Source organism: Chlamydotis macqueenii, chromosome 1, assembly GCF_036417535.1.
Source record: "Chlamydotis macqueenii isolate bChlMac1 chromosome 1, bChlMac1.mat, whole genome shotgun sequence".
Taxonomy (NCBI): Eukaryota; Metazoa; Chordata; class Aves; order Otidiformes; family Otididae; genus Chlamydotis; species Chlamydotis macqueenii.
In genome coordinates, this window is record NC_141556.1 from 82,681,869 (window position 1) to 82,694,797 (window position 12,929).

General features: G+C 46.1%; 1 protein-coding gene across 2 annotated transcripts in view; it reads right to left on the reverse strand.

Annotated features, from left to right (window-relative positions):
• The window catches only part of LOC104473618 (potassium voltage-gated channel subfamily A member 1), a 34,415-nt gene extending 27,019 nt beyond the window's left edge, over positions 1–7,396 (reverse strand). For both annotated transcript variants that reach the window (XM_010129077.2, XM_086762592.1), the window contains exon 1: positions 3,957–7,396. In XM_010129077.2, coding sequence (XP_010127379.2) covers positions 5,462–7,396 — 1,935 coding nt within the window. In that variant the 3' untranslated portion in view covers positions 3,957–5,461. The remainder of the gene's footprint in view (positions 1–3,956) is intronic.
• Between the last annotated feature and the right edge of the window lie 5,533 nt (positions 7,397–12,929).

A 12,929-nucleotide genomic window follows, 5' to 3' on the forward strand; every position in this document is an offset into this window, starting at 1 on the left:
GATCAACCTTGTTATTAGCAAGAGCTCTCCAACACACACTGGCTGCGATACACCACAGCGATCCCATCACTAGCCAAGCAGCAAGGCCAAAGTCTTGATTAGGTCTTTAAAGCCCTCCTTTCATTATTCCCTACACGTGGCAGCAATCTGCCTGCAGGCCCTTGTCAAATTTCACTACGGGTCATGACATCTTGCCAAATGACCTGAACAAATCTCAGCTAGGTAGCTACATTCCTCACTACAGCTAAGTGGCATTGTTGCATGCCACTAAATGGTCCCTCTGTTTTATCTCAGAACTAGCTTCACTGGTATGTTTCAGGAGAGGAAGGCTTTTTAAGTATATATGTGTACCTTCTATTGAGACTGAAAGTGCACCAATATTTGCTTTGCTACCTAATTAGAGGTGAACGGCAGTGCATGGAGAAGGGAAGCTACTTCAGAGCAGTGCTCAGTGTGCTGTGAATCAAGAGCCCCCACCACCACCAGCAGAACAGTGGTGGTCACAGCATGAGAGGCCAGGGAACAGCCAGCAGAAGTGGTGTTTTCTCCTTAGAGAGTCCAAATAAAAAGAGCACACAAAACAGGGATTTGTTCATGCTGCTCAAAGCAGCATTAACTCTCCCTCTGTGTTCAGTGACCCCACCAGATGGGTCACAGTCCACAGATGCTGGCATACAGCCCTTGCCTGCAGAGCCACCAAGAGCCACGCAAGAGACCATAAAGGAGACCATAGGGTGAATCTTTCTCCTCCCTTCCTTTCCTTCGCGAGATCTCACATTTTAGATGTCCCAGGCCAGCCAAGCGCATTCATTTTTGTGCTTCTCCTAGTCCTCTCTACCTTTGAAAGGCTCAGTCTTCCTTTCCTCAGCCATTTATTTATCATGTTTGTATACAGAAGATCACTGTACCATTGTTCATAAAGTGGTAGGAGATGAATGGTGTTATATAACTGCTTGTTACTGTTTTATCATTTTTTAGAATGACGGAAAAGTGCAATGGGAACGTAGACTCCCCTTGAGGCCAGGCTAAGCAAACTAAATGTACGTTACTGGTGACCCAAAAGAATATTCACTTCAGCATCCCAATGGAAGAATGGAAGGTTAATGCATTTCAATACATACTGTCTCACACAAAATTAAAAGCCATCAATGACCATGGCATATAGGCATGTGTGGGGTGAGAAATCTTCCATGATACAGCTCCTAGCTAAAAAGAGTTTACAAGGAAGTGTTAGGAAGTGTTAGTTTGTTGTTTTGGGTTGGTTTTTTTTTTTTTTTTTTTTTTTTTTTTAACATTTGCAATGATTTACTATTCATTAAGCTCTGGTATCTTGTGGCTTTTGATATTCCAAAGAGATTTTATTCAGATTGCTTTTCATTCCAGGTCAGCTAACATAAAATCAATAATGGTTTGGACAGATTTCCTTCTTTTAATGAGCCTAGAATTGGCATACAGTTTAAACTCTCTTCCTGTTTCACATTTACAGGAGCCTTCTCAGAGTGATCTGGTTCTCTCTTTCTCTCATATTCTTTTGCGGCAGAAGTTTGCATTGGCATGTTATAAGGCTTCTGCACTGTATCCCAGGCACAGATACATGCTGCCTACTGAACTCTACGAAGCTTCTTGACACCAAAATCAATTACAGCAAAAGCAAGTTCCCACTGCTGAAAAGTGCAATTATACTCTTATCAAGGCCAAAGTTGCAATTCTTCATGCAGACAATCCTGGTACTCCGTTTGCAACTGATCACGTCAAGAGAACTGCTCTGATGAGTAGTGAGTGCAGGAATAAGCACTTTCTGTAATAAGAATCGGGTGTTCTGATTACAGTGTCCTGCAGTGCCACTTGTTATCAGGTTCACAAACTGTACGACGTACCTAAATATTTGCACAAAGTCCAATAGGAACTGATGGCTCTAAGGTCTCAGCAGAGTATGTATTTCATCTTTAAGTAACAATCTCAAAGGTCAGTGCATCTAGTACACATGCTGAGCAATGCTTTACCTAAGCATGTGCTTAAAGCTGAGCCCATGCAAAATGCTTTGCTGAATTATGATCTAACCATGTTTCTGGTTGTATTACTCAGTGTCAGGCAGCAACCTCTCTCATTAGAAAGCAAATCCTTTACTGCCTTATAAGCCAATAGAAATTATGCATCCTTGTAAAGAAGGCATCAAAGCCAAGTTTGCCTGAACCATGCTTGACAACTGTTTAGAAAGCCAAGCCAAACAAATATTTTCAACCATATTTTGAGAATAATTGGTCTTCTTTTTATTGTAAAGTTCTGTTGTTTTATTATGGAGAAATGCAGCATGTTCAAACTGAAGATCAAGGAATGATTTGACAAGCTTGCATAGAACCCTATGCAGCAATCGGTATTTTGCTGTCATAGACCTTGATCTTGACTGGGACAAATCCCACTCTCAGTTATAGCAGGGCACATATGCTGGAATCCAGAGACGAATTTTGCAGACTGGCTCCAGTGGGAAGTTAAATGCCCCCAGCACCTTGCAAGACCAAGTCCTGTGGTATCGGCAAACGTGAAGTAAGGTGCAAAAAGCAGTTGTGGTAACCTAACAGTTCACTGCCACTGAAGAGTGAGGACTTCACTCCTCCCTGCTTCCTCACTTTCCTGCACCACTGACCTTCCCCATCCCTTCCCTGCACTGACCCTGGCACTAACTTGCTTTCCAACTCACTAATTTGACAGAAAAATATCTACTTTGTTATTGTTGCTGCTGCATTGGATTTTCTGCCAGATTAGTGAGCTCAAGCAGCTCCTAGAAGAGAAGGCAGCACTTGCACATGTACTTGCACAAAACCAGAACCACTTAACGAAACCAGGGTAAGCAACAAAAGGGTACACAATGGGAGGAATAAAACTGAAAAGGAAGGAGGAAGACAAGGCCTTCCCTTTCCATTCAGCAATAAGCTCAACCCACTCCCCATAGCTCTGATCTGCTTTCACCTACATCAGTTTTATACTGGTGTAACACCACTAATTGCAATACTTACCCTTATGTAATTCAGATCACCAATATCCAGAAGCCTTGGCCATAAGCAGGGTTTCACCGTTAAACAAGGGACGGTATACACACCTTGCCCCTGCTCTGAGGAGCTGACAGTCTAATTCAGCACAATACGCATTGCAAGAGCAAACCTCAGGAGACAAAAGTGGTCAGGAAGGTGAGGGTAGTTGTTAGAGGAAGACACAAACAAAATTAGATTCTGAAAGACTTACTGAATTGTTTGGTACTTATTCAGGCGAGTCTGATAGATTTAATCACTCAATCAAACTGCTTGCCTGAGCAAAAAGCTCCACTGTAAGTCCACAACGACCTAGGTCTCAGCATGTGCAACACGCAGTTACACCAAATCTTTGTTTCATTTTAGATTCAGGCTCACCAAAGGGCTAATTCTGCACTTCACCTGGATGCAAAAGCTCCTACTAAAGCAAACAGATCTGCCTGTGTCTGGAGTGCAGCTGGACTGGGCGCTTTGTCTGCCAGTTTCGTTGCAGTTTCTCAGCATACTACATCATCATTCCTCATCTAAATAAAAAAGCAAACTAGCCAAGAAATCATCATCTAAAATTAATGTAAAAGATCCTGTTCTCTATTATGACACTCAACCTCCTTCCCCCTCACCCCTAGGTTTTGGGCTGAGCTCTGTGTGACAGTTCTTTACACTAAACATGAAAAATACTACTTGTTTGGCATGTACCATGCCTGTTTTACTGAACAGGAAAGGAAGACATTACGCATTTGGCAATAATCATTAAACGGCATGGTAAGGGATGGGTAAGCAGAATTTGTGTCTGGGTGAGAGAATGTAAAAGCGCTGTTTTGCAAAGCTGATTTAAATTTATCACAGTACATATATCTGAGGTACTTGCATAAATTAAAATCCTGATTTAGTATTTACTCAGTAGTATTAGAAAATTTGTTAGAAACAAACCTTGAGCGTTGACAATCAAGACTTCTCTTTGTGCTAGTCTTGCTGTGCCACTGTCTGTGGTAAAGGCATGAAACATCCTTCAGCAATAAAACAGAAGTTTGAGCGGAAAACAGAAATGTCCTTTGCAAGAAAAATTATAACACAGCTCTTTGATTGAAAGTAAAGAAACAAATTTGTGTCAGTCTTCACTAGTAAGCTGTACAGTGCTGTGTTATCACAATGAAGATAATGTCTCATTTGTCTTTCAACAACATCTTAACTGTAAAATCCACAGTACTGAAAAGGTTCTGTTTGGAAATAAAAAGAAAACACAGATGTGTTTTGATGAAAGGTGATGCTTTCCGTCTGAGTCGAAGATATAAGCCACGCAACGGTTGTTTAAGTAGCACGGCATGCCATGTTAGTCTCTTTAAGTGCCTTCCATTTCCAGTCTATGATAATTAAAAACACTGAACTGTGTACACAAATGGTATGGATACATAAAGGTGACTGATACACATGCCCAAGTAATCTGGAGAGTACAATGAAAACAGTTTTGCAAATATTGCACTCATATTCTACTTTCTTGTTGTATCTATCCACTCCCTCATGTTTTTGATCTGTTGTGCACTTGGATCGAAACCACTAACAGCAGACAACATTTTTTTTTCTTTCAGTCTCAAAAATATAACAAAGCTATTAGACTGTGAAACTACAAAGAAAAAAAAAAGCTGCACATAAAGTTTTTTGAGCGGGGACACTAAGCACAGGACTGAATTGTTTAGAAATTCTGAAACAGTAAGGTAATTAATAAAACTATTTATAAAGAAGTATATCTACAATATTTAATAATTTAAGGCTCACAATAAACTAACATATCAATGACAATAAAAGACTTCTGCTATAGGGTTAAAAGCACCAAATTCACTTCACATACTAGATAACCAGATCTGTACTGATCACAAGTGGAAAACTCTGAAAGTGCTGGTCTGCTAATGTTGCTAGTGTTTTAACAATGTCGTATTTCACAGGACTAAGAAATCCCCTTTCAACCATAAATACAGTTTTACAGATATAAAATATATTGGAATAATTTCAATTTGAAACTACAGTACAAAAAACTTCAACCTCCCTCTGCCACCAATCCATTCATTCTCCACACACACATCCCCTAACTCTTTAATACTAAACTTGGAGCAACTGAGTCAGTTACAAATGACCCATTTAAAACCAACCACCACTTGGTAAAATAAGTTTCTACAAATTAGACTTTGCACTGTCAAAGTTTACCAGCTCCTGCATCACGGAGCGTAGCTTATTCTTAGTCTATTTTAAAAATAGGTGACCCTTTGTGTCATGGAAAAAGAACATAAAAACATGTATTCCTGGAGGACTGCTCAGGACAGTGACCAATTTATAAAATATAGCCTAATTTAAAAAACTAACTGGTACCAAAAAAATAATTATAGTAGTAGGTTTCTGATACCAGCAAATTCTTCTGCATCTCTGAACTCTCTCTCCTCTCCTTACAGGTCTGTTTCCCTATTGGTGTCCAGACAGAGAGCATAGAGGGATTTTCTGAGATCTACGTTACTTTTTGCTTTGATATTGGTTTTCTCTAAAGAGCTGGTACCATTGTTGAACCCCTCACTGTTTTCCAAGTGCACAACAGATTTGTTCAGAGAGTTTCTACTTGATCTTCTCTTCACATCTCCCCCCGCTGTGCTGCCCTGAGCACTACTGTGTTCATCTTTGAGGATAGCTTGCTCTTCATGATCAGTCTCTCGGTGGTAGAAGTAGTTGAAGTTGGACACAATGACAGGGACAGGGAGGGCGATGGTGAGCACACCTGCAATGGCACACAAGGAACCCACAATCTTCCCCCCAACAGTGACAGGTCGCATATCCCCATAGCCCACAGTGGTCATGGTTACCACTGCCCACCAGAAAGCATCAGGGATGCTGGAGAAATGAGACTCGGGGTCATCTGCCTCAGCAAAGTACACAGCACTGGAGAAGAGGATTACGCCAATAAAGAGGAAGAAGATGAGGAGGCCCAGCTCCCTCATGCTGGCTTTCAAAGTCTGTCCCAAGATCTGCAGTCCCTTGGAGTGCCTGGAGAGCTTGAAGATCCTGAAGACTCTGACCAGGCGGATGACTCTGAGGATGGCCAGGGACATGGCTTGCTGCTGGCCTCCGCCCCCATTGCTACTGCCAGCCCCAGGTTGCTGCTGCTCATGGGCCAACTCAGTGCCCAGGGTGATGAAGTAGGGGATGATGGCCACGATGTCGATGATGTTCATGATGTTGCGGGAGAACTCTGGCTTGCTGGGGCAGGCGAAGAAGCGGACCAGGAGCTCAAAAGTGAACCAGATCACGCAGGTCGTCTCGATGATGAAGAAGGGGTCAGAGAGGCTACTGGGTGGCTGCATGGGTGGGGAGTCCCCAGTTGTGCCATTCAAACCTCCGCTTTGTGGGGGCAGGGGCACAGGCATCTCCCTCTCATCCCTGAATTCCGGCAGGGTCTCCAGGCAGAACGTGATGATGGAGATGAGGATGACCAGCACGGAGACAATGGCAATGGCCCGGGCTGAGCCGGAGCTCTCCGGGTACTCGAAGATGAGCCAGACCTGGCGCTGGAACTCATTGCGTGGCAGAGGCTTCTCCTCCTCTTTGATGAAGCCCTCATCCTCCCGGAAGCGCTCCATGGCCTCCTCACCCAGCTGGTAGAAGCGGATCTCGTCAGCGAAGACGTCAATGGAGACATTGACGGGCCGGCGGAGCTTGCCCCCGGACTGGTAGAAGTAGAGGATTCCGTCGAAGCTGGGCCGGTTGCGGTCGAAGAAGTACTCGTTGCGGAGTGGGTCGAAGTAGCGCATGCGCTTATCCGGGTCCCCCAGCAGCGTGTCAGGGAACTGGTTGAGGGTGCCCAGCTGGGTCTCGAAGCGCAGCCCCGAGATGTTGATCAGCACCCGCTGGTGGTGCATGGCGCTCCGGTTTGCTGTCGCCGCCGCCGCCGCCTCCTCCTCCTCCTCGATCGCTGCCGCCATGGCCATGCCCCGGCGGTGGCCACCTTCCTCCGGGGGCCCCATCTCAACGGCCGCACCGGGGCGCGGGGCGCGCGGCGGCGTTTGGGGTGGCGGTTGGGGAGGCGGGGGCGCTCCGCGTGCCGCCGTCTGGCCGCTCGGGCTGCCCGCGCTGCAGCTGCGGCGCCTCCCGCCACCTCCCCGGGGGTCCGGCGGGGGCCGCTCCCGCTCCTCGTCCGCCGGCGGCGGCGGGACGCCCTCCTTGCAGTCGCTCATCCGCGGCGCGGCGGCGGCGGAGCTGGCGATGTGGAGCAAGTCGCTCCGCCGCCGGGCCCGGGCGCTGCTGCCACCGCCGCCGCCGCTGGCCGCGGCATCCTCGCCGCCCGCGATGGCCGTGGCGCCGCCGTTCTCCAGAGTCACCAGCGCGATCTCCATGGGCAGCGGCGGCAGGAGGCAGGCGCGTCTGAGGCGGCGGGCATGCTGCGCTGCGTTCCCCTCCCCTCCGCCGCTGCTGCCGCTGCCGCCGGCCACCTCCGGGCGGCCGCCCTGCCCTGCCCTGCCCTGCCCGCCTCCGCCTCACTGCGCGGCGGCCGACCGCGGCCCGGGGGAGCCGCCCGGGGACCCGGATATGAACGAGCGATCGTTATATTATGGTCGCTTGACGTCAAAGAGGATCCCTTCTTCGCGCCCCCGTGCAGGCAGCCGCAGCTTTCCCCGTGCACCGGGATACCGCATCCCCTCCCCGCACCGGGGCAGGGACACGCTCCGGGCAGCGGCTTTCGCCCGAGGGGAGCACGACGGCCCCCGGCGGGGCGGTCGCTGCGGATGCTCACAGGTGCCGCCGGACCGCCGCGCCGGGGCGGAGAGGGGGGTTTCGTGGCGGGGGCGGCTCAGGGACCGCTCCTGGGAGGGGGGAAGGCGGGCGGAGGGGGTGGTGGGGCCGTTGGGCCACTTGTGCCCGGGCAGGGGGTCAGGGGGGAATCTCGCTCACTCCCCAGCCCCCCAACGACGAGCTCCTCCGCCCCCGCTGCCCGCCCCCGCTGCCCGCCCCCGCCGCCAGGGATTACGGCGGGGCCCCCACGCGTGGATTACTCGCTAAAGGGATTGTGCGCAGGGAGGGTTCTGGCTATAAACCCCCACTCACCTAAAATGAAAATCATCATCGAAAGCCCCGGGGATTCCAGACCCCTCTTGGCGTGTGTCATGTTCTTCCCCCCCCTCCCCCGAGTAATGAGAACAAAGGAAGGGATTGTAATTTTTTTTTTCCTTGCTTTGCTCTCCCCGCTCCTCTCTACCAGTTTATCATATAAATGATGCAGCTCATATAAATGACGCTTCCACAGCCAGCGGTCAACATTTCTACCAGGCTACCTTCACGTTCGCCTTTGCAAACTGGGATCCTTTGATGCGTTCTTAAACCCACATCCAAGGCTGATACATTTCAGTAGATGCACATTTTATTAGAGAAAATGAATTGAAGCAGCTTTACACAATGACTTCAATTACAGTTCAGTAATACAATCAGTGCTAAGATCTTATTTTCTATATTGAAACCATGAACTCATCTATTCTATTCAAGGTCTACAGGAGAATACACTAAATATGTATACAAATACTGTAGGATTGAAACCTATACATATACATATGACTCCACTTGTGGAGTTCCTGGATTTCTAGCAAAATCAAGCATAGAAAATATTAAGTGAAAAATCATTTTGCCTTCCAGTTGGCATCACGGCAGTGACATTTTTATTGAATCCTTGTGGTACTACACAAGGGTACTATCTTGTGGTACTACCTACTACTCATAGCTCCATCAAGTAGTTTACCTAGATTCACTGGAATAAGTGGGTTTTCACTTAATTTAAGACATTACCTCTGTGCATGAAATATGCCCAAAGATATTAAAAACAGTGACAAAATATAAAAACATAAATGTGATATCATAAGTGATGATTTGCCCATAACACAGTTGTGTTCCATAAATTACCTCAGAGAACTGAACACAGAATCACTGTTTTGCCACTGTGCCAGTGAAGTAAAGGACCACTTTACTCACATAAGTAATTCCTAGAAGCAAAATTACAGATAACTTTTCTAGAGCAGCCCTTTGAAAAGAATGTCCCTTTGATTTACAGTTACTTAATGGAATAGCGTATCAAACCTGCAAAATGTACTATAATACCCTTTGGGACTAGGAAACGCTGCACTAAATACAGACACACCTGTGCACCTCAACAAGTAATGGCTGATCTGTTATCAATGCATGTCAGGGATTATAACCGGAGGAAGGGCTTGCACACTGGAAAATTATTCTGTTTTCCAGCTCTGTCAGCTCCTCTAATGCCAGATATTCTTCCTCCAAACCTTGCCTCAGGAATAATAATTTATTTCAAGAAGAAACATCCCTAGACAAGTTCATATAGATCTCCCGGGGGCAATGCTAGTCAAAATTAATAATTTGCACCCCAGGAACTGTGACACCTGCCCATCACTACAAACACCTTTGGAGTCTGCTCAGTGAATATGTCCCTTTGTTAGTCACAGGCATCCACAGACACTCAATTGCTTTAATCTGCATATGAATATAACCACTAACACAACATAAAACAGACGGGTTGCTGGCACCTGTGCCGGCTCCTTCACCTCTATACTTTCTTCATTCAGCCTGCAGTTCCTGCCTTTGAACATAGGAGACCCTCTCCATGTCGACAAAACATGCTTCCAGGAACCTCTTCCCACAAGGGTTACATTTTGCTTTTGCTTGCAACTGCCCGGCATTTATCTGACCTGTCATGGGATTAGACAAGTCCCCACAGACTCCAAGAACAAACCACAGCCCTCTGGAGGGACATGTACATGGTAACTGTCACAGATCTCCCCCACTCCTCTTTCAAGCATCTCCCATCCATTCTTAACCCTCTTCCTACACTTCCCTTCTCAATCCTGGAGGCACTGTCAAAAATTCCCCTAGGCAGTAAGCATCCTCAGGACTCTGGCAGACAGCCTTCTGGGGACACAGCCTCGGGAGGCTGATGGTGGGCACCACGCAGAGCTGAAGAAGGTGCACAGAGGGCCAGTGAACTTGCTGCCTCTCAGAGGGTTGTATCCATTCTGCTGTTCCTTCATCAAAAACGGGGAGCAGCACTTCTCTGACGCCTGGGAGAGATTACGCTGAATTTAAATTCTCCCTTGATTAAAACCCAAGTTTCTAGCCCTTCTAAATGTTGTGCTGTAGTATTCACGTCCTGTATTTGCAGGCGGATCGGATTACACTGAAGTGCAGAAAAAAAAAGACAGACTCGCCCTCGTTCATCTTGCTGAAAGTCTCACTGAAAACCCTATGAAGAAAATGTACATTATTAATTGATATAGCAGGAAAATACCCCTGCTCTGTATAATGTTTGAGTAGAATATAACTACTGTCTTTGCAGCTTTTAACAATTCTGAGAATCTAGTATGGTATCTGTATACGTGGATACAAAGGAAGAGGGAAGAAAGGGGTGAAGAGAAAGTGGGAGGATGATGTTAAAGGGCAAGAAACATCCACTCCAAGTAGGGAATTTTGAAGGGCAATTCTTATTTAGCATCCATAGTATTTTGAGTGTGATGAAAAGACTGAACACTTTCTTGAAAAGCAGTCCTACCAGCAGAAACCCAAGATACTGAACAGAGAGGATGACATGCAGAGTAGTGCTGATATGTGCTACTAATGTTTTAACCGGCCATTCCCTGACAAAGAATTTATTTCTTCCCCTACTTGTGTTCTAGTAAAAAGTATTTTCTACCCTGAGCACATGCACAGATGCAGTCAGTCCCTTACGCTCCAGCATATCCACACCAAAACTTGCCATTCTCTCTAACTTCCACTGAATTCTTCTCATCCAGTTACAATGCCTTTTGTCATCCTCTATGACTGGAGCGTTGCTTCCCCCTCCCCCACAGCACCATTAGTGGCTTACCCTGGCAGCCTTATTTGCACGTTTTCTCCTGAGGCTGTAAATGGGACTCCCCTGATTAGGCAGCATCAAGGGGCTGCCGAAATGTGTTTCTTTTCAGATTCCCTACTTTACCAGCTAGCGCCTATAGGAGGCTCATGCACGCTTTGCAGAAGCAGCACTGTCCAAGCTAGAGATTCTCTATCTTTCACCTAAAGGCAGGCTGCATCCCCAACACGACCTTACCAACACTTCCACGGGTAGAAAAGAAGGATCATATCCTTATGCCCTGCACAGCATCATGCCAGGGACATGAATAATACATACCCAGGTCAGCTGTGTGTGGTGGTGTGTATGAGACTTCTGTAACTGCCTCCTCCTCTTCTGCTGCATTTTCAGCTTTTCGCTGGCCTCCCTCTGCTCTTGAGTACTGGGACAGATGTAACTGGCTGGTCCAAGCCATCATGGGCTGATGAGCGGCATCCAGTACACACCAGTACATAGCAGGAGTGGCGGCAGTGTGGCTGCTGGGAGCTGTCGTTCAGTGGCACACTTGCACGCGACAAAATGAGTGATCCATCCCATGTGGGGGTCTCACTTGTTGAGAAATGAGAAACAGAGGTAGTCTGCAGAGGCTGCATTCATCTACCCATACACACACACACACACAGACACTACACATCTGCTGGTATACCTGACTAAGGACACCTTGGGGACATTGAGTCTTTTCACAAATACTCCCTCTTGGGCCATCCCTATCCCTAACAGTGGCTGTGGAGCTGCAGCTTCACCAAAATAAAAATGAGATGTGGAAAGAGATATACCAGCATTTAGAGGCTTGATCTGCCCACAGCCCTAGACATGCTTGGTTTGACACATTTTGTGGGGGCAGGGGCCCCACAAATATGCTTCGTGGGATAACATGAGTGACTCCTTTTTTTTCTTCACCATGACTAAATAACATTCACATCATGGCAGATGGTGAGGAAGCCATCTGAAGCCGAGAAGAAACTGAAGGGGTTAAAGGCAAATCCATGCCTCCTCTACTTGGTTAATTCCCGAGCAGCCTGATCCTGTGTTGAGATGATTCAGGCCAGAGAGAGAGACTGCCACAGTCCCCAAGGGAGACCCCAGAGAAAAGACTCTTATTTCCTGTTCAGGAGGATTAAGTACAAGGCCATTGACAAATCACAGTAAACATCTGGATATAAGCACTCCATCTATCAAGGTCTAATCCATGAAGTTATTCATTAATGAATTCAGCAAATTCACACTGTTCTATATATAGGGTTGGCTGATCTTTTTTAATGTTTGGATTGGAGGTGTTCTACATCTGTATCAACAGATTTTTATTTATTGTACAAAGCAGTCTACTGTATTCTGGTTTTGCTTAATTAATCATTTAGAGTAATTCTTCTGCCTTTTTTGAAAAACCGCACACTGCTATATTTTCTGATAGTATATTAAAAAATCCAATAATTAAAACCCAACCATGTTCCTATATTTTACACTGTTTTGCAATTTTAACCCAAGTTCCTCTGGAAACTTTCCATCACACACTGATGGAAAAAACATTAAATAGTAATTGATTTTCTTTTCTGTATTTTGTTTTGATTAAAATGAGAATCCCTCTCATTTATCTTCAGAGAGAAAGTAGGCATTGAGTAAATGGTCTGGTTAATTCAAAAGTAATTTGATCAGAACATCCATAATTTACATTGACTTGAACAGTAGGAAAGATGCTGAGCACTACCAGATATCAAGCTTATTCATTTAAACAGACTACTTGCATTATGCTTTACATCTTGTGAATGTAAACTACTGTAAGAATGTATAATGACCCACATTTTATACAGAGGAGACTTGCACAAAACTGTGTCCTTAAAAGTCATCTATTAAGCTTGAGTAACACTCCAGTCTGCAACCAGGCCATATAGGCGAGTGCATTGTTTTTCACACAGCTGTGCCATCTTGCTTCCAGTGAAATCTGCAGGCTTTGTCATTGATATTGGTGGGATCAGCATTGGCCC